The sequence below is a fragment of the Amblyomma mixtum genome, chromosome 7, assembly GCF_055824585.1.
Source record: "Amblyomma mixtum isolate Tamu chromosome 7, ASM5582458v1, whole genome shotgun sequence".
Classification (NCBI taxonomy): domain Eukaryota; kingdom Metazoa; phylum Arthropoda; class Arachnida; order Ixodida; family Ixodidae; genus Amblyomma; species Amblyomma mixtum.
Genome location: NC_143018.1, coordinates 48,923,288 through 48,945,051, shown reverse-complemented (window position 1 = coordinate 48,945,051; position 21,764 = coordinate 48,923,288). Strand labels below are relative to the sequence as shown.

Sequence of the window (21,764 nt, the reverse complement as noted above, 5' to 3'; positions counted from 1 at the left end):
CTAGAGATAAGTGATCCACTGCTTGAACCGCATAGAGGAGTATGTGAACTTATCGTGAGACCACTTTCAAAGGAACTGCAGACATGTATTTCGCAACCTCCGTGCCCTGAAATGAATCAGGCAGGCCTCAGTGCAGTGTTTATCCCAAGCAGAACAAGTAATCGGCGCAATGTTGGAAAGAGATGGTTTCACTGTGGTCCTTTTGAGGAGCGGTATCTGCCAATATATAACCAATATTGGGCCGTTCCCCTGTGGTGCTTGGGATAGTTAAACTGGAGGAATGATTTCAGTGGAAATATTGCACTCAATTGCCAGATTTCTTCAGACTCTTTAAGCGGTGTTTGCGGGGAAGACTGTGTGAAACTCCTGTACCTCTGAGCGTATATCTTAATAAAGGTAGCTTGGCTTTGAGAAGCTGTTTACTAGATTTTTTAAACTCAGTCAGCGAGTAAATGAGTGCTCGTGAAGAGGACGAAGCACAAACTGGGAGAGAAAAAGCCATTGTATTTGACATATTCGTAGTCCATAAATTTGTTAGTGAAATACCGGAAACAATATGCTAGCGTCTTTGCGGTACTGTTTTGCTTGTGGAATACGTACCGGCAAAACTATCTCACCTATCTGCACTCACTACGTCCAAAAATGTAGCCGATTCTTAGTTAGACATGCGCTCAGAAATAACAGCAAGCCTGAGCAAACCATACACCCTGCTTATTGTTTCGCACCACACGCCTGGATGCAGCGGGGTGAACAAGGTGGGTTTTCTAGTATGAGTGACGCTTTTCAAATGCAGATTCATTGCGGTTTTTGCAGAGAATCTTCCGCGTAAACTGAGTTGGTGGGATGTGCAGCCAGATGTTAGTTATGGATTCATGTACAGAAATATGAACTTGAGTACTCGGTGCATGCGCATGTTTTGCATTCGCATGTTAGAATTTTTACTTGCCATTTGCGAAGTCCACTTACTGCGATCATCGGATGTAACGAAAGCAGTCAGCTTGAGCGTCAGGCTTTTCTGTAAGGCGGCTCGACAGTACTATATTTTAAGTTATTAGGGGCCATGGTAGTAGATGCGCTTTGTTTAAAACCAAAGTGTCTAGAGGGTAAAGAACATATTTTAATAAAGTGTTAATAGATCCTACCGTTTACAAACCCTTGATGTCTTCCGGTGTTGCAGAACATGCTCGTCTTAAATCTGGGTTTTAAATGTTTGAAAGAAAGCTTTATGTTCATCATAAACGGGTCGAATAAAAATAGTTCTTCTTTCATGTTCACCGGGGGAATGTGTTGCCCTAAAGAGGCAGCTACTCTATCTACTTCCTGCGGAGTCAACAAGACGTCGTTCGCTTGATCTTCACAGACTGTAGTATCGCCATAACTTGGGGCTACCTCAGGTTCATTATCATGATACATAGTTTTTTATAATGAAGTCAACTGATTCTTGAGCGGAGCTTATTATACTGTTAGGTTCAATCCGCTTCTAAGTTATTAAAATGTTCTTTTTATGTATTTTCGCACGGCAATTTGTATGGAAGTATGAAAGCGCTTTCATTTTGGTTGCTTTGCAAATTTTTTTTCACTGACCGGGTTTGTTGCAGTTAGGCCAGTTTTCCTATACGTATTTGTGTTATAGTCAGAAGGAAAGAGCAAACCCATCGCATCGCGGAGTCGTCGTTGCCGGCGATAACGGGAGTTTCCGAGGAGCGTCTAGTGTCGCAAGCGATTGCAGTGACAGCAAGTGTAGGCGGAAGGCCGGGAGGAGCAGGCGACGCGAAGCCGTGCAGAGAGCGACTGAGACGGCTAGTCGCAGCGGGTGCTGGCACTGGACATGACACCCCCGAAGGAAGGGAATCAGGTAGTAGTTCGGTGAGCGACCTTTTTTCATACCATCCATTGCAGTGGGCCGTTGAGTCTTATCCACGAGGCAATGCACCGAGTGAGCTTCATTATTAGTTCGCAACACCAGCTGTTATCGAGAGTTACATGATTTTGCAGCAACGCTCAGGAGGTATAAGGTGACTGGATGGATATTTCGAGTTCCATAACACTGAATTTAAACTCCCGCTGTTGAGAAACGTGACAGTTGCTCTGAGCGGTCGGCTGCTCTGCAAACAAGACCAACAGTTTTGTGATTTAAGCTAGAGAAAACGATCACATTATTACAGAAATTTATGTTTAGTAAAATATGCAGCTTTATTGACTTCTCCTCAGTTACGCTTCCCCAAGAACATACATGCCAACACTGCTTCTAACATAACGAGCATAATTTCAAAACAGGAAGTAAACACATTGCCTTAGGTGGGAGAGTTCATCCTAGGGCGGAAGCCCGTTTTCTGTTCCGCTGTAGTTGTTGTTTACTGCTTTAACATATGGGGAAATCATACGAATCGGTTAACAAATATAGGAAGAAAAGAAAACCAACGGAGCCCGACTACTAAAACATCGAATTTTTTTACTTGCTCTTCCAGAGAACGATAAAGGAATCGAAAACATAGCGACAAGATACGTTCAGTATCCAATGTTCATTACGCGTCAATGATAAAAAGTGAAAAATCTCAGTTTTTGAAAAAGCGGCCATTAAAGTTGAAATGCTTGCGTCCGGGTAGTGCCAAAAGTTAACCTCCTCTCCTTTCCTTCTCCAACTTTTCTGTTGGAGACGTGAGAGGTTTATGACACCGGCATAACTTGCGGTTCTTCAATTCTTTAAAAGAATGGCCGGCAAAAATGGCAAATCCAACAAAATGTCAGCACAGATGCTACACGAAAAGCAAATTTCTTTCAGCAATTGAAGGCCCAGTATTTTCATTTAAGAACGGACTGGATAATCCGCACTTGTGTTTGCTTCAGAAAAGTGTTTAGTTGCGCACCCTATGCATGTTGTTAGTATGATGCAGTAACATAACTCAATTGTTTGGGGGCACCATATGCTGTGTATTATGCTTCAATTTGTTTCTTCATTCAAACAGGAAGGGTGTCACGGGGTCACATCGATATGACACCGAGAACACCCACCAGTGGGCTACTCCACAAGAAAGGTGAGCCTTTCTTATGTTTCGACAGCGCTTGCGTTCACTGGACGGCAGTTCACTTTAGTTACTTTTAGAACGTAGAATCAACCAATAGAAAAGAAGAAATATGTATCTGTAATTAAACATCTGCAGCAGTCTGAAAAAAGCACAAGAAACTTAGCTCGTGTTGTGAAGCCCCGGTGATACTTGCGGCAGAGGGCTTCTATTTTTGGTTTAAAGTTGATTAATGTTGATTAAGCGCGTCGCAACTGAGCAAAGGAGACAATGCTTTATAACCAGTGTAACCTGCTCGTGCCCCATGACTGATAGAAAGATGAGTGAGGCTGTGCCTTATGATTCCCTGGCCACTAAAGCACGTCCTAGCTTCTTACCACGAGATAGAGCGACGTTTACGGTATTTTATTGGTGCGGTAGCACTAACAGTGGCCATTCCCGCGTTCAGTCATTGTGTGTTTGTCTTCTGAAACGACCGGCAGCCGTTCACGCGGTTGGACGATGAGGTGGACGAAGTGCTGTGTTGGTTCCTGAGTGACTCCTGGGGGTGTATCTGCGGTATATATATATATATATATATATATATATATATATATATATATATATATATATATATATATATATATATATATATATATATATATATATATATATATATATATATATATATATATATATATAATATATATATATATATATATATATATCTTGCGGGGAAGACACTATGAACCATAGGCTATATACTTATAGACTGACATACGCTTAAAATCATAACAAGGTTTACCGATGTTTCGACTGGGGACCAGTCTTGTTCAGTGTGCTGCATGGTTGTTCCAGACGAGAATTTATAGGGGTTCGAAAAAGGCTGCTAGAATGCGCCCGAGTTAAACTGACCATCCCCCTCCCCCCTCTCCGAAAAAAAAAAGCTATGCAAAAATGGCCAATACGTGGTATGGCACCTCATCACGCGCCAAGCGCTTGATGAATCACAGTCCAAAAGGGTGTTTGGTGGCCGTTCTTAGGGCAAAGCACCAAACGCGGGTACACAAGCACGCACAGCATAAAACGCTGGAACATACGCACACATACGCACACATACGTCGGGGAAGCTTCCGATAAATTCATTGTTCGTAGCGAGGTGGTCGCATCACAGGTGGTCGTAGCAGATGGATTGTCTCCGAAAGCAGTTTACGGGTGTGAATCATGAAGGGGTTGTGCCAGGTGGATTGTTTCTAAAAGTAGTTCATGCATGGTGTGCATTATGAGGTGGTTGCGTCTTGTGGATTGTCTCCGAAAATAATTCATGGGTGTGCATCACGAGGTGGTTGTGTCAGGTCGATTGTCTCCGAAAGTAGATCACTGTAAGAACTGTTGAACAAATCACATAGTTGGCTATGGGAACAAAGAAAGGTAAGGACAACGAAATATAAAACTGATATTCGTATAGATTACAAGACCAGTAAATGCTACAAAGATGTTTCAACGCATGCTGTTTTTAAGGCCGCGGCTGAGTTATGTGTTTTGTTAACTTCCATTTGTTCCATTTGAACTCCGAAAATTACATATCCAACAGAAAATAATGCTTAGACTAGTATATAATTTAGCGAACGACCACCCGTCTAAAAACTTTTCGATATAGGAGGCATAATGCCCAGAAATGACCGCTTGATTTCCAAATACAAAACAGAAAATAAAAACAGTACTTCTTTTATTGCAGAAGTGGCTTCATTGCGCAAAAGAAACACACCGTACACAACAAGGAGCACCGATACTTGGCACATTCATTCATACAGAACCGGTTATGGAAAACAGATGCTTAAACACAACCTCCCGCTCTTTCTTAACCTTTGCCAAAGCCACAACATGATTGTTGAAAGCCTACAACAAAAAGAGCTGCGAAGTTTTAAGTTATGTGTAACCGGGTTTAATTTTTAATGGTTTTGCTTATTTTTTATATGTTCCGAAGTGTTGCATTTGCGTTAAAAGTGAATTTTTGTGCATGCATTACTATAGTCATTTCGTCGTCTTGCCGTTGCCTCTTCGTATGTGTTCACATGCTGATATCGTGTGCCTTTCCTTTTCTTTTGCATATTGTGTATCTTTTGTCGGGGAGGCGAGAGCCTGCCAAGCTACAATCCTAGCTTTTCCTCCCTGCATCCCTAATTCTTGTGATGAAATATAAGGGCAATATTATTATTATTATTACGTCGCTATGAGGTCTATAAGCACAAACGGACCTCGCACTGCTTGAATCTGTGAAAGCCAGAAGGGGAGGACAAAAGAACAGATAAAACATTCTCAGAGAAGAGCCTGTACGTAGACCTGGGTTGCAATTAGGGCAGCTCTCCAACAGCTTTCTGTTCCGCGTTACACAGCCAGATTGCAATATGAGGTGTTGATAAGGCCGTACCCTCACTACTAAACTTGACTTATCGCGCGTTCGCACGCTATTATTTTTTCTAGCGGACGTATCGAGATATCTAACGCCGGCTCGGTGCCGTTAGGAGTGGGTAGCAGCACGACTGAAGTTCCGCCAGGAGCACTAAGAAAGGAGTAGGCATGGCGCGGAGCAAAGGGCGGCCATTTGCAACAGCAGCCATCTTGCCGGATTCCGCTCCTCCACGTCAGCCGAGCCTCCTAGCGTTGACTATTAAACGGAAACGCGCCGGCCGCTCTCGAAAGAGTTGACAAAATTCCTACCTTTGCTTGACGCTATTGATGCCGGTTCTACAGCACTCCTTCCCTACCGTACAGTCGAGCGCGATTTGAAGGTTATCGCGCGAGCGTTCACCAGCCTAGCCCTCCATGCACCTGGCGGCCGGTTTTGGAACAGGAAAAATCATCATTTCGCACTCTTCTCTCCCTCGTTCGCTGTTCCATACAACAACCATCACCCCCGCGACAAACCCACCACCCTTTCTCTCTATTCTAAGCTTTCCTTTTGTTGCGATAAAGTGTGGACTTGGTTACCTCTTAACTTCGCGGGCGATAACAGAATTGGTGGGAAAGATCCGGTAAAGCCAATGCTTGGCACTTCTTGATTTTAACGACTTTGAAGTTGGAAAAAATATATCAACGCAGCACCTCCTCGTCATATCGCCTTTGTTTACCAGATAATACCAAAGAATACGTCCTGCGCACTAGGATCATTGCCTGTTCGCAGAACAAAAAAAAAAAAAACCGAAACTGATATTCCAGCAGGCAGTGACGGCTGCTGAAGGAACAGCAAAAAGACTGAGGGAAGTTGGTCTGATACCTCCCTCGCCTCCGCAGAGAATTCTGGGCCATGACGCTGTTCACGTTAGCGGTCGACGCTCGCACGATAACCTTCAAATCGCGCTCGACTGTACGCGCCGCCACCAGTCGCTTCGCAGCAGTGTCAACCAGTGTAAACGTGATTAGCCGGGCAGCCCAGCTACTAAAAACGTGGTACTTTGCTCTGCTCCCTGTAAAATGGTAGCAATCAGAAAACTAAATTCAGGGGAACTTTGAGTATCTAAAGTACGCGGGGCGAAAGAGAGCCTTTCCACGGAACTTTGGCTGCTAACGAACGACACGAGACGGCTATGGGACGACTTGGATTGGCTAGTCATGACTAATTATTCGTGACCCGTGACTAACTAGCCATGATTGATTAATGACTACTTAGTCATGATCTTTTAACGACTAACTGGTCATGACTAATTAGTTGACTGGTCAATGACTACTTAATCGCCGCGACTATATTTGTAATTAACTAATCAGTCATGACTAACCAGCATTAGCCCATCAGGACTAGTTAGCCATGACTATCAATGACTAGTAATGACTAACTAGTCATGATTGATTAATGACTCAGGACTAATTAGTGGATGACTGGCTAATGACTAGTTAGTCTTGACTAATTAGTTGACTAGTTAATGACTGGTTAATCAATAACTAATGCTAGCTAGTCATGACTAATCAGTTAATGACTAACTGGACTGGTTAATGACTCAGGACTAATTAGTTGATGACTGGCTAATGACTAGTTAGTCTTGACTAATTAGTTGACTAGTTAATGACTGGTTAATCAATAACTAATGCTAGCTAGTCATGACTAATCGGTTAATGACTAACTAGACTGGTTAATGACTCAGGATTAAATAGTTGATGACTGGCTAATGACTAGTTAGTCTTGACTAATTAGTTGACTAGTTAATGACTGGTTAATCAATATCTAATGCTAGCTAGTCATGACTAATCGGTTAATGACTAACTAGACATGATTGGTTGATGACTAACCAGTCATGAATTATTAGATGACGACTGATTAATGACTGGTTAGTCATGCCTTATTAGTTGATTGCTGGTTAATGAATAGTTAGTCATGAGGTGTGGCTAGTAATGCCTAGATATGACTTCCACTACAGGTGTAACGGGCGGACGGACAGAGTCATGGCCGCGAGTATGAACTATTAAAGGCTTTCGCCTTAAATGGAACGGAAGACGGGTGCGGTGGGGGCTGGCTCGAGTCGACGACACACGTTTCTTGAATGGATCCTTGATTTACTTCATTTTTTGTTAGCCTAGGGACGTGGTTGGCATGACTCTGAAGGGCTATCGGTGGCTCGAATTCAGGCTGCATGGGTTAAGTGAAGTGCAGGTTAGGTCTTGTGAAATCACCGCATTTTCTTTTTGTCCGTAAACTTTAAAAAGAAAAAAAAAGCCCCATATGGTTGTTAAGGCAGAGGCTCTGTGCTTTGCATGTGCTTCCGCTGTGCCTAGGCCGTAACTATGTCTTAGTAGTTAAAAAAGGCTGTGTCAAAATTGCTGTGTATGATCCAGTTTGATCTGAAGTTAAAATTTTCGTAATTGGCTCTTTTTTAACACCTCTATAACTTGCAGTTTTCATTATTGTTCGTAATTACATGTATACATAGTTGCATCTTCTGCATCAACGCCTTCTGGTTCATTACCAAAGAACTTACCTCATTTGGAGGAGTCTCAACACTTCACAAGAATGGCAAAGAACCGTTCAAAAACTACAGCGCCAGCCTGACTACTGTACCCACTACTGTACCGACGAACATGTACCGACTTTGTGAAAAAAGTACACTTTGGCAAAACATTTCTAGTACGTCGAGCGTTCTTTGAAACTGCCTCAGAGAATCCTACCTTATCTGCAGAGCTGTCCATGCTGCTTCTTTCGTTCAGTCTCAGTTGCGTTGGGCCTTTACCTGAGGAGCATGTAGCGAGTAACTCAAGAAAGTGCCCTTCTGAAACTACTCTCGTTTCAGCCGGTAAACGTCTGTTTTAGACCGAAACCACTCCTTCAGACGTACCAACTTCGAAATAATCGTCTCTTGTCTTGTGACCTTGAGGCGTCGTCACAACCTGCCAAGCGGATTGTGAGCCAAGTGACCACTGTGGCAGGTGCCATTTAAATTAATGACTGGTCGCGAGAGCGTGCTCGGGAAGAGCAACATGGGTCGAAAAATCCACACCGGTATCTACGGCAGAAACAGCCACCGGCCAGTGCGAGGGTTATGGTACAGAACCCTCGACGATGCATAAATGCTAAATAGGGAATGACCAATTCTGCATCATACCCAAGTATCCCGGACAAAAGCATTTTTGAGCGGGAACCCCTTTATGAACACAATTTTTCATTTAACATTTCCCTATAGTAATCAATGTATCCGCAGATCCGCAGCAGTCTTGCATTTTTTTTAACGTTTTTGCTATCGTCAAAAGCGTTCCCTTTGGTTTTCTATGAGAGTCTTAAGTGTTCAATGCGATTGATGGAAGCACTTTAAAAGAAATTTTGCTACATACTAGAAGAATGGATCATTACTTTCAGTATTTCCGTAAGAGTGCCTTGCAATGTTTCCAGTTGTCAAAGTTTTTGTTCGAGAATGTTGTAGATGTAGGGGCTTTAATTAACCCACTACAGCCTTTAAGGCGGAGCTTAAAGTACTCTTATTTCGCACATGCACAAGGTTTAACTACGTTAAACTCCTGCCACTTAATATCTGTAAAGTTAAATATCAAAATTTAATTTTTTGCTACATTTTACTTCTTATTTGAGCAAATAAGAAAAGACAGTGCACTGATATTTTCTCATATTTATTTACACAGGTTGTAAAACTTCTCAACTAATATTTTAGCCCTCTGCATGGTAGATTTCTTTCTTGGTTAGCTTTTATCCTGTTTCATTGCAGAAAAAGAAGTTATGATGTCAAATAAAATGTCACAAAACTACAAATATTTCCTACAAAACCGTAATTTTAGATCAGTTATAAAAAACAGGAAATAGAATTAAAAAAAACACCAATAAGCTGCGTTCAGTAGTGGCTGAGGGAACCTGAATTTCATTTGCCTCAAAGTAAACCTGAAGTATGGACCCTATACCTACCCTCTGCACTTAAAATGAACTTGGGAAGAACAAGTTCATCAAGACAATTTTGCCCCAAATTACTCCCGTTCAAGGAAGAATGCCCCTGCAGTCCTTTTCGACAAAGACGCATCACAAGAGGGTAACACCAGTGCTGTGCCTTTTTCCGAGCGAGAATTCTCTTCCTCAATATTTGCCAACTATTCCAGCAATGGGTCTCAATAATAGTTAATCGCTTCTCGTGACAGTGTGCTTTTTGGCTCTGCGCGCAGGGAACTGGCCAGAAAGATAGGTGAAGTCCTGGAAAAAAACCTCATCCACGGCGACGAAGATCTGCGCAAAACGATGGCGGTGCTGAAAGCATTAGGCGTGAAGGCCACAGAGCACTTTTCAAACATCACAATTGAAGACCTCCTTGGTGAAGGGATGCCGGTCGTTACGGCACGAATACTTATGAAAGAATTCGGTATGTGTATCGGATAGCCTTAATAGTTTTATTCGATGGATACTTAATTGTTGAGATTAATTCTGTAGCATGCAAGAGTGAGGAAACATACATGGCGTTTCAACATACATTGCCCTGCCGGAGTAGCGCACGTGTCTTGAATTATACAGATGCTAACGTACTTTCATGCATACTAGAGCCTGTGGCTGATTTGTACATGCCGAATGAAAGGATTCAGTACCCCAACACGCCCAAAGGTGATTTGGATTCAGGTGAAGGAATTTATTTTCGTGCCACGTGTATGTATCGATCAAGCCGGCGAATTGGCCATGTACTGGCGGAGGCCAGTACACGTCAAGTGCTGGCGAATGCCAGCTTTGAAATTGTAGCTATTTTGTGGAGCCAGGCGCAGTGCTTTTGTTTCACCCATTCACTTAAAGACGGTGTCTCTCATAGCCTGAGTCGCTTTGGGACGTTAAACCCCGTAAACCAAGCCATTATGAGTCGAATTCCCTTTGCTTCATTTTTTTTTATTTAGCCTTGTTTTTTAATTGCAAACTTTTTTCACGTGAGCGTATTGCAATGTAGCGCCTCCACCTGATCAGAACTTTTGCGCCACACATACCTTACTGGTGAATCCGACTAGTACACGTCGTCAGGGCTGCATGATTTCAATCTGTTGTAGAGCACATGACAGCGTAGATTTCAGCCTGCAAGGCCATTAGATGTTAGATCCTAGTAGCGTTGTCGTAAAGGTCACGATTTCATTATTTGTTTGCATTTTTGCACACCATGGAATTTTTCACACTCGTTTCCAGTCATAAGTGGATAAAAATTAACTTTTCGGGATTTGTTTCTTTTCTGACAGGAGCTTCCGGTAGTCAGTCCAAATGGGAATGGTAAGCCGTTCACACTCTTATTTGAAGACATGTCTCTGCCTGATACGTGTGTCAGTTCCAGGGCCCGTAAAGTACTGTGTGAAATAAGCCAGAAGCACACAAAACATCCTGAACGAAATATGATGGGTACATTGCACCGTTTAACTGTTAACACTTAACAGGCAATGAAACTTCAAACACTCTTGGCTGAGTCAGATTTTAAAGTATAGGGGCAAGGTCAGGCACTCTCAGATGATTTCCGAAGACGCTCAGAATGAATTCGCTTTTTGTGACTTCCTAACTGGGACAAGCACAGACCGACCACTCTGGCTTAGGAGCTGTGGAGGTTCACTGGTGAGCATGAGACCGCAGAAAATGGCTTCACTCGAGGCGGCCGCGTCACGGTGGACCAGATATGCAAAAGCGGTAGTGTACATAGATTTCCGCGCATCTTAAAATCATTATAGGCTGGTATAAACATCATAAGATAGGGCAACAGACTAAGACTCAATACCGCATGCCAGTATCGCCAATATGCAATTTACAATATCGGGCCGGTTACTTGTGCTGCCTGGGTTTTTTTGTCTCGTTCTGTCATCCTCTGTTTTAGCGGGTATTCGACTCTATCATGCCTTCTTATCTCGCCCACGTCTACACCCTACTAATTAAAGAAGTATGGTATTATATGGTGAGGTGTAATGCGGTATGGTCTGGCAGCGTATAGCAATAAGTGGGAATTAATCTCCCAAAATTGTACTTGGGAAAACCTCCCCACAAATACGGCGAGTGGCTCAATCGAGGTGTCGGCGCCAACGCTACGAGTAAGTTTTCTTTTTAAAATGAGGCTACTTAGGTTGAATTTTTCAGAAAATTTGGAAAAATTATTATCTGTTGGGCAATTCCGAGCCTTTCCCTGGATATTGGAATCACATTTGCGCCCTTCAAGCTTGGACATGCAAGTTCATTATCTGTACTGCACCAAAATCAGGTTCTGTTGTTGCCTAGTGAATCTGCATACTATTTCGAGGTCGCTGATAAGTGATCTCCATTTCTATCTGTAAAGAATGTATTCATTCATAGCACATTAACTTGTATTGCAAATACGCGGTCCTACACTTACCTCTTTCTTGAACATTAGCTTTTTTTTAACTTTTATGTTTTGGATTCACATCTAGCCCATGGTGCGGGTCCGAGCACTCTTCGTTAGTCGTTGTTTTTATTAAGGCAATAACTCACTTTTAATTGCATTCAAAGGAGAAACCATTTGGTAAATCACAATCACCTGGGTAGCAATAACTTAGCAAGTTATTGCTACCCAGGTGCTATAACGTAGCAAGGTGGCGTATTAAGCTAGTTTGTGAAGTTCAAGCTAGTAAACTTTAGTGTCCAAAAGAGACGTGGTGCATCGAGGAATCGCACAAGAGCACGTTCACTCACTAGTGAAGTTTTGTTGATTACAGAGGCTATTTCACGTAGTTTCACAGGATTTACGCTGCTACGGCATTTGGCAATTTTGTTCAGAATACAAGACAGTGAGAGCTATAACATCACACAGTTGATATACTGTTGTTTGTTTCCTGACTTGCAGAATGATTCAAGGACTTGCTTCCGAAAAACAGGTCTTTAATGAAGGGAGTCTGGGGCGGTCCAGCAGTATAGTTGGCTCCAGCACTATAGGATTATGCAGATCAATTGTGCTACTTTATTGAGCCGTAACTGCTAGAGACAATTTTATTTCATCCCTTTTGGGAATTTCTTGGATGACTTTGATGAGTGATAACTTGCTCTGGCAGGGGACCTAGTGGGATTAAAAAAATCTAATCATCGTGACATACGAATTACTCACCCATTTGTAGAAACTAGTAAACTCTCAACAATAAAAAAAAATGAGATGAAGCTGGCAGTTACCGCCAGTGCGGAAAAAGAAATAATAGGTGTAGCGGTAAAAGGGACGAAAAAGTTTTGCCTGGGTTATATAACATTATGTTGTTGACGACCTTCAAGCTTAAATGATAGGGACACTGTGAGTAAATTGCAGTTCACCTGAGTCACGAATTTTTCCCTCTCTGCTCTGTCGTTGGTGATGTTGTTCTCCTTCGATGTCGATGCGGAGTCGTAGAGGGCGGGTCTCGTGAGTGACCCTGGGGACGTACTTCGCTACGGGTGAGATCAGACAGGTGTGCAGGTCTTCTGATGGTGAGGCACTTGGAAGGCTCCCATCAAGAAATTATTTATTACAAATATGTACACAACTGATTTACATATGCCGAAAAGATAACGGCCTCTCCGCTTCAACTAAAAGTACAAACTCAAACTTCCACGACTCCGGACCACCGCTGGCCACCACACCGCCAACCCGTCCGGCCGCCGCTCAACTAACTCGCGTCTCCAACTCTACGCTCTCGGCCCCGGGACCACCACCGGCCACACACGACCGATATGTCCGGCTGCCTCACACCCCACCCTCGGCGCTCTCCTTCGCGCGCACCCATCTCGTCACATTCCCGCCAAAAACTCCATCCTCCGCCAATAAACAATCCTCCCGCCAAAACTTACTTTTTAGCCAATAGACGACTTTCCCGCCGCCGTTTAGAAGAGGTCACAAGGCAAAAGACAAGTACACAATCTAAAACACACGCCTCGCTGTAAGCAACCATGGCTAACTAAAAGCTATTACAACAAGAAGAAACAAACATAATTTAAAAACACACGCTCCACTGCTAGCCGCTCTGGCCAGCTAGCAGGAACGAAAACAAGCACAGCGCGCGTCCACCCCAGCCGTCCTGTCGTCGTCTCGTGTTTCGAACCGACTTCCGAGAAGAGACCATTTCCCCACTCGATGGGGCCGAGAAGCACGACACTTGCACTCGACGCCGTTTTCAGTCCTTCGCCTTTTGTCTGCGCATTCCCCTGCTCCCCTTCGGCGACACTCCTCACACTTTACCACGACGCACGCTAGCTGCGGCGTGACACCTCCCCCCTTCTTCTCAATTCTTTCCCCCAACCTTTTTTTTTTTTCTCGCCGGTTCCGAACAAAGCATGCTTCTGCTTTAGGCTGCCTCCAGCCGCCGCCCCTCTCTCTAGTGCGAGAATGCACTAAATCTTCCCCCCGAGATACACTCCGAAAAAGAATACAGGCATGCAAGTACATGAAATCAAGGTACACTTCTACACACCACCCCATACGCCACAAGATTACATGTTTCAGGTGAAGGTTAATTATAAAAACATGCGTGCAAATAAAAAGGAAAGCAACCACAACAACAGTCCACAAAGGCGAGCCTCGAACATCGCTGCTCTCATGCTCTGTGCTCAGGGGTTCCTTTTTTTTTGTCTCATGTTAGGTTTGAATGCGGGAAAGCGCGTCCGCAAGCACGTTGTGGCCCCCCTTGATATGCTGGACCGTGATGTTGTATTTCTGTAGCGACAACGCCCACCTCGTGAGCCGTGCACTGCTTGATGCCGCAGTGGCCACATACTGCAGAGGGTTGTGATCCGTCCTGACATGCACTTCCGCTCCCAGTACCCATGTGCTCACCTGATCCAATGCCCATACCACAGCGAACGCTTCTTTGACAATCGTCGACCACTTCATTTGAGATTCGCTCAACTTTTTGCTCAAGAATGCAATTGGGTATTCTCTTCCCTCTGCATTCTGCGCCAGACATGCTCCGATTGCCTCCTGGGACGCGTCGGTTGATAGAATAAAAGGCTTGGACATGTCTGATGGGCACAGAGCAGCTAGAGTTGTCAGCGCACTCTTCAGCTCTTGGAATGCTTGCTCTTGTTCACTCTGCCAGCTGATCGGGCCATTTCGACGACCCTTCGTTAAGTTTGTGAGGGGCAGCACTACCCGCGAGTAATCTTTTATGTAGTTGCGGTAATAGTTCATTACCCCTAGTACGCTTCTGAGTTCCGCCTTTGTTCGTGGTGGCTGCATTGCCTCTATTGCTCGAACCCTCTCAGGATCGGGACAATGCGTTCCAGAACCGACTATGTGCCCCAGGTACTTTACGCTTCCCTGTGCAAATTTAAACTTTTCAGCATTTACCTTGAGCCCCACAGATTTGAGTGTCTCCAACACCGCATCGAGATGTTGGGCATGTTCGCTTATGTTTTCAGAAAAAAGTGCGATGTCATCGATGTAAGCGCACGCATACGCTCTGTGCTCAAAGAGAATTTCATTCATAATCCGCTGGAAAGTGGCCGCGGAATTTCTTAGTCCATACGACATCACTGTCTAGGCGTACTGTCCGCTGTCGGTCGCGAATGCTGTTAATCTTTGGCTCTGCTCGTCTAGCGGAATTTGCCAGTACCCGAGTGTCAAATCCAGAATTGTTATGCAGCATGCCTTTGCCACAGTCGCCAGGAGGTCGTCTACCTTTTTCATCGGAAAGGCGTCTACCTCTGTAATGGAGTTGAGGAATCTGTAATCAACGCACAGCCTCACACTCCCGTCGCTTTTCGCCACACACACCACAGGGTGGGCGTAAGGGGATTCGGTGGGTTAGATCATTCCCTCTGCCACTAGCTCCTGCACTTGTCTGTCAACCTCGACTCTCATCTTTAGCGGGACCCTGTACTGGTGACGAGGAGCAGGACGTGCGTTGGCCATTATGCGGATCGTGTGCTTACCTGCCCTACTTTTTCCCAGCTTTCCCGAAAACACCTCACTGTGCCGACGGACAACTTCCTGGATATGAGAGTCTTTTACCTCTGCTTCGCTCATGCGAACAGATACTACCGGTACTTCCTCCACCTTTCCGAACTCTTCATCCTCAAATACGACCCCGACTGTCCTTACCTCGACCGTAAACGGTTTCAAATTATTTGCATGTATCCACTTTCGGGATCCATCCTCCATCTGCACCACGTAGCTATCCTTTCGCTTCCTCTCAGCTACCTTTACCGGCCCCCTCCAGGCGTACTGCCCATTAGACGTATCCTCACCCCTGCCTAGAACGAGATCGTCACAATTAAAATTCTTCAGACGTGCTCTCAGATTGTACCGTATCGCGTATGCTCTTTCATTATCGGCAGCACTTTGCCCCACCACCTCCGACATGGCAGCCAGCCGCTGACGTAGTTCCAGTAAATACTGTTCTGCCGACTCATTCAGTGTAACCGGAAGGGTCCAGTTTCCTGTCCAAAACTTCTCTAATATTCCTAATGGCCCTGTAGGAGTGCGCCCATATAGGAGCTCAAATGGCGACACTCCGGTCGTTTCATTGGGCACTTCGCGATATGCCCACAAAAGGCACGGGACCAATCGGTCCCACCCCCGTCCGTGTTCTGCAATGACATGCCGCAGCATTCTTTTGAATGTCCCTTTCCATCTTTCAACCAGGCCATTGCTTTCCGGATGACCCGGGGCTGAAAATCTAGGCGATGCCCCGAGACGGGCCAACAGTTCCTGGGTTACCTTTGCCGTAAAGTTTGTCCCCTGGTCCGAGCAGACCATTTCCGGCACCCCAACCCTAGAGAATATTTCCACAAAGGCCTCGCACACTGCTCGGGCTGTCAACGATTTCAAACAGACTACCTCTGGCCACCGAGAGCATACGACCATCAAACAAAGAGCATACTTGTGGCCTTTTGACGACGGGGGTTCTATTGGACCTACACAGTCCATCACTATCACCTGAAATGGGCTTGCTGGCCTTGTCAGGGGTGCTATGGGTACCCTGTCCGACTTCCTTTGTATAGCATTCTTTTGACACTGTGGGCATGCTGACAATACCTAAGAATCTCGGTGTTCATGTTCGGCCAAAAGAATGAATTCTTTATGCGCTGCCTTGTTTTCTTTGCCGCAAGATGTCCACCAACTTCTCTGTCATGGGCTACCCGTAACACCGCCTGCCTCTTGCATTTCGGCAGAATCAGCTGTTTCACCATCCTCCCGTTTATCTTATCTGAATTATATAGCAGGCCGTTGGTTACCTGCACACCATGGGTGCCTGCCTTCGCCTGCTGCCAGGAGGTTTTTAAGCTTTCATCCTCGAGCTGTAGTGCCCTAAAGTTCAATGACGTTGCTTCTCCCAGCTGTTCGTTTTCACTTGGCTGTGCGACAACCGCCGCCACAGTAGCGCATGGGTTCCCCAAATTACAGTGGTCCTCGATCTGTTCGTTTTCTTTCTGCTTGACCAGTTCATTACAGTGACTCACTGATAGCAAGCAGTTAATTTCGTTCGCCAATTCCTCTGTGACTGCGCACAAGATGGCAACATGAGAGCCCCTCAGATCAACTCTTAGTGGCACATACGCCAGCTCAGCCTCAATCTGTTGTCCGAAGGCACCCTTCAACGCGACTTTGCCTCGTAGATCTACTGTTTCCTGCGGCAGTAGTGACCTCCTGACCACTGTGATGTCCGCGCCCGAATCCACTCGTTCCAAGATGACTGATTCCCCCGAACAGAGGGAGACATCGCCCACCTTATGCGTCTCCGTCAACTGAGTGCTGGCTTTTGGCTCCCGATCCTGGCACAGAATTTCAGCGCTGTGAGGGGTTACTTCTATCACTCTGGCTGTAATCTTCCTGACCTCCGTCTCTTGGCATTCTCGGGCCATATGCCCTAAACGGCCACAGCGGTAACAGAGGGGTGACGCTGGGTTCTTTCCCCTATCCTGCTCCCATTCCCTGCCGGCAGAATGCCCCTCCGTAGCAACATTGCGGACACCCATATCTCTGTTTCCGATCTTTACCTCCGTTTCCCGACACTCCCTAGACATGTGACCTAGTCGGCCACAACGGTAACACTGGCGTGTCATCGTATGTGCTCTAAATGGCGCATACTTCACCTCCATGGGTTCTTCCCCACGAAGTTGCGACGCCCCGGCCTCCCCTCTTTTCTACATCCTTCGCCGCGGGCCGTACTCATGCGCGGAACGCCAGCCCCAAATGATTTTCCTCGGCTGCTCTCCACCACCTCGACTACTTCTGTAAGTCCGTCGATTTTAAGCCAATTTTTGTTTTTTTGAAGAGCTATCTGTCGGAGCGCGTCGTTAGACAAGACCTCTTTCATTTTATCGACCACTACCAGCTCCATCAGCTACTCAATTTCGGTCATTTTTCTGCTGCTGGTATAATAAGAGTAATAGCTGCGTAGTCGGTAGCCGAATTGGCGCCATGATTCTTGCGGCCCTTTCTTAGCTGTGTCATACATTCTTTTATACTCTGTCGGGCTTAATCGCAACTCTCTCAAAATTACCTCTTTTAGCAGTTTGTACTCAAGTATCTCCTTTGTTCCGCTGTGCATCGCCATCGATCGCATGCGGTCAGTGAGGTACGGGATCAGAGTAACAGACTGCAAGCTTTCTGGTACTCTGAAGGAGTGAAACAACATATCCACCGAATCGAACCACCCCGGAATAAGCGACTCATCTTTCGGCATTCGAGATAGTACACTGCTCAGCATTGTGGAATATTTTACTGCTTCTTCCCCCTCTGACAGATCAGCTGTACCTTGTCTGCGTAATCTCTCTGTCTCCAATTCAATTTTGGCCCTCTCCAGCCTCATTTTCTCAATTTCTATTTCAATTTGCCTATTGGGTCCAGATTGGCCGTTTTCCGTGCTTGTCTCACTCATTCCCTCAGTCATGCTACTATCCATCTCCGGCGACAGTAGTTTTTTCTTTCCCCTCGTAAGCATAAAGCACAAAGTTGAGGGCAGCGCTGTTCGCTCACCGTTTTTCTTTCGCCGCCTTCTCTTCAAAGATCGTCAATCAAACCAAGTTCCAGAGTTCTCACACAATGAACTTCACGCTGACACGCCACAAGTCCTGTTACGCAACGCCGCCGCACTCTCAAGTCCCCATCAATTTAAGTCCGTCCTCGTTTCCTCTGTTGGTGTCCACGATTCCTCTCCCCACCTACACACGTGTCGAAGCTGCGATGATCGGTGATGATCGTCGAAGATCCGTCTGCTGTCTCTTATGCCCTCGTTCTTCTTTCTTGAGGTCCGGCTTTCCACCCTTCTTCGCCACCCAAGGGCAAACGTTCCTTGTCAGGTGACCAGCTCGTCGTCTTCGCAACGTGCGTTGCCTCTGTCTTTCTTCGTTCCCGTCGCAAAGCAGCGGCCCCTTGTCTCGAATCCTGTCGACTGCGCCAGTCACGATTGATGTTGAATGTGGAGTCGTAGAGGGCGGGTCTCGTGAGTGACCCTGGGGGCGTACTTCGCTACGGGTGAGATCAGACAGGTGTGCAGGTCTTCTGATGGTGAGGCACTTGGAAGGCTCCCATCAAGAAATTATTTATTACAAATATGTACACAACTGATTTACATATGCCGAAAAGATAACGGCCTCTCCGCTTCAACTAAAAGTACAAACTCAAACTTCCACGACTCCGGACCACCGCTGGACACCACACCGCCAACCCGTACGGCCGCCGCTCAACTAACTCGCGTCTCCAACTCTACGCTCTCGGCCCCGGGACCACCACCGGCCACACACGACCGATCTGTCCGGCTGCCTCACACCCCACCCTCGGCGCTCTCCTTCGCGCGCACCCATCTCGTCACATTCCCGCCAAAAACTCCATCCTCAGCCAATAAACAATCCTCCCGCCAAAACTTACTTTTTAGCCAATAGACGACTTTCCCGCCGTCGTTTAGAAGAGGTGACAAGGCAAAAGACAAGTACACAATCTAAAACACACGCCTCGCTGTAAGCAACCATGGCTAACTAAAAGCTATTACAACAAGAAGAAACAAACATAATTTAAAAACACACGCTCCACTGCTAGCCGCTCTGGCCAGCTAGCAGGAACGAAAACAAGCACAGCGCGGGTCCACCCCAGCCGTCCTGTCGTCGTCTCGTGTTTCGAACCGACTTCCGAGAAGAGACGATTTCCTCACTCGATGGGGCCGAGAAGCACGACACTTGCACTCGACGCCGTTTTCAGTCCTTCGCCTTTTGTCTGCGCATTCCCCTGCTCCCCTTCGGCGACACTCCTCACACTTTACCACGACGCACGCTAGCTGCGGCGTGACAGCCTGTATAGATATTACCGACATTCAATATCAAAAAGGCATATTTGGAAGAAAGCGCTGTTAATTATCTAGAAAACACCAAGAAAGGGAAGACAGGTATGACCGCCACCGGCAATTTTCAGAACAAAACTGTCGTTACGTTGACACTCATATTTTGTAACATATCTCTGAGGCTATGGTACAACACCGTTAACTTCTAATGGTGATCATGTAGTGCTTGGTCTTGAGGCAACGAGTCTGAATCAAGTGGTGGGGGAACGAATGTCTTCGTTTTAACTAAAATTTATAGTCAACAAATGCATAACATGTATCCGACCGAATCTCAACATAGCCAGAAAGAATTATACAGTCGGTGTTTTCTAGGAACAAATTTTATCGTCAGTTTGCGTCAGTGTTTCTCAAAGGCGTATATTGACGCAGGCTGCACGTTTGCTAATGGCGATAACCGAGAACCACTCTCTAGTAGAGTGATTGAGTGCATGCGAAGAGAAGGGAAACGTTGTTAGAAATATCGTCAATTCAGGTAGAGTGTTGAAGTCAAGGAATATTTAGGAACGATTTGACAAAAATTAATGTAGAAAAAGGGTAATTCGAAATCAAAACTAAGTGAGAATGATGATAATGGTGATAACAATGGTGATGTTTCCTTTTATTTCAGGTTCCTGGACAAGGTCACTGAATTTTTCGAGAGTCCATTATGTAAATTGCTCATAATTGCTGTCCCAGCTGCAATTACTTTTTTCAGACGCTAGAAGGACAATATAAAAATTTTTGGAGCTCCTTCTTTCAGTACTGTGTCCAGGAGAAAATGGCTAACCTTCCCGCCAATTCATTTGGCACATGGCTGGTAATTGTAGGGGAGAACCCTGATGCCGTTATTGTCAGCAAATAGGTTAAATAAGGCCAGTGCATAAACCTGAAACACAAAGAATAGTGCTGCTTCAGTTACCTGCAAATAGGTAGGCTGCCTGGTTTGTACAGGAAATCGTGCAAATGCATGCAGGGTACTTAATAAGTGACTGCATCACTGCGTTTTGACTACTCTAGCATTCCGAACTTTCGAGCCCCTCTCAGCTTTCATCCGAAATTTAGGTAGCCGCGCAAACACAGGTCTTTACGCTCATGATTCTAGAAATCGGGTGACACTGACCATCACAAGGAATTTGCTTGAGTGCTTATTTCAATTGACGGGGGTGCAGAACGCTGTTTAGGGCTGTTGTTTCTTTAAGTGTATTGTAATATACTATATTGTTAAATGATGCATTTCAGAAGGTTGTTGCCTGATGTGAAAACTGGCAGATGTCGGTAAATTAAAAAAGAAAAACTGTTTTTAAGTGCGTTACGGACAAAAAAGATAAGCTGGAGTTCAATTACTCGGCTAACAATAATTTTTTCATCCGAAGTGAGAAAACACAAATACCTTGGCCTGTGGATAACTAACCTCAAATGCTGTGGATACACTGATAAAGATACCGCTAATGACTGTAGTAAATTGTTTTTTAAGAGTAGAGAATTAAAACTTCACTTCCTTCGCTTACTAGCATATAGCATAATAATATTGTACAAATTCACGCAGCTGTTATTTGGGATTACTTGGGAGAGAAAGGCGCCTGGCTTAATTTACAATAACTTTTCCCGCACCTCAGTCAGAGAACTTTCGAAGCGAGCCAATTTGGCTTCACTAACAGAGCGTAATGGAGTTGCACGACTAAAATTCATGTATCAGCTTTTTAATAAACACTACAATGTTAACCTCTCTGATATAATTAAATTTTTTTTGGATATGCCACAAGGCAGAGGCACCAGCTAACGATGACACCATTCAACGTAGAACACAATCGCCTTGAATATTCTTTCTTCTTAGGGCCGTAATTGAAAGAAAAAGTTTAATATCGAAGTTACACAGCCTTCCTTGTGTTCTTTTGCTGCTAATCTTTGTTGATTTTGTTGCAAGCTCAAATGTGCCTTTTTCTTTTGGGCGACGTTTTGTTGAGTAACGATGCTGGTTGGGTTGTGATTTAAGCAATGTATTTGGTTATTGGTTTCTTTTTTCCCTGCGTTTATTTACCGATG

General features: G+C 45.1%; 1 protein-coding gene and 1 long non-coding RNA gene across 3 annotated transcripts in view; one reads left to right on the top strand and one right to left on the bottom strand.

Moving 5' to 3' along the window:
• LOC149336015 (uncharacterized) overlaps positions 1–5,838 on the bottom strand; it is an 18,284-nt gene extending 12,446 nt beyond the window's left edge. Inside the window, exon 1 of the long non-coding RNA XR_016284133.1 lies at positions 5,724–5,838. This is a non-coding gene — a long non-coding RNA (uncharacterized LOC149336015). The remainder of the gene's footprint in view (positions 1–5,723) is intronic.
• LOC149336014 (uncharacterized) lies at positions 1,745–21,764 on the top strand. Of its 2 annotated transcripts, XM_089552523.1 has the most exons (5): positions 1,745–1,866; positions 2,967–3,035; positions 9,651–9,844; positions 10,692–10,722; positions 20,350–21,764. In XM_089552523.1, exons 1-5 carry the CDS (start codon positions 1,829–1,831, stop codon positions 20,441–20,443), a joined length of 426 nt encoding a protein of 141 aa, XP_089408649.1. In that variant the 5' UTR covers positions 1,745–1,828; the 3' UTR covers positions 20,444–21,764. The 2 variants fall into 2 exon arrangements, with proteins under 2 accessions (XP_089408649.1, XP_089408650.1); XM_089552524.1 differs by lacking the exon at positions 20,350–21,764 and having other exon boundaries at positions 10,692–10,726.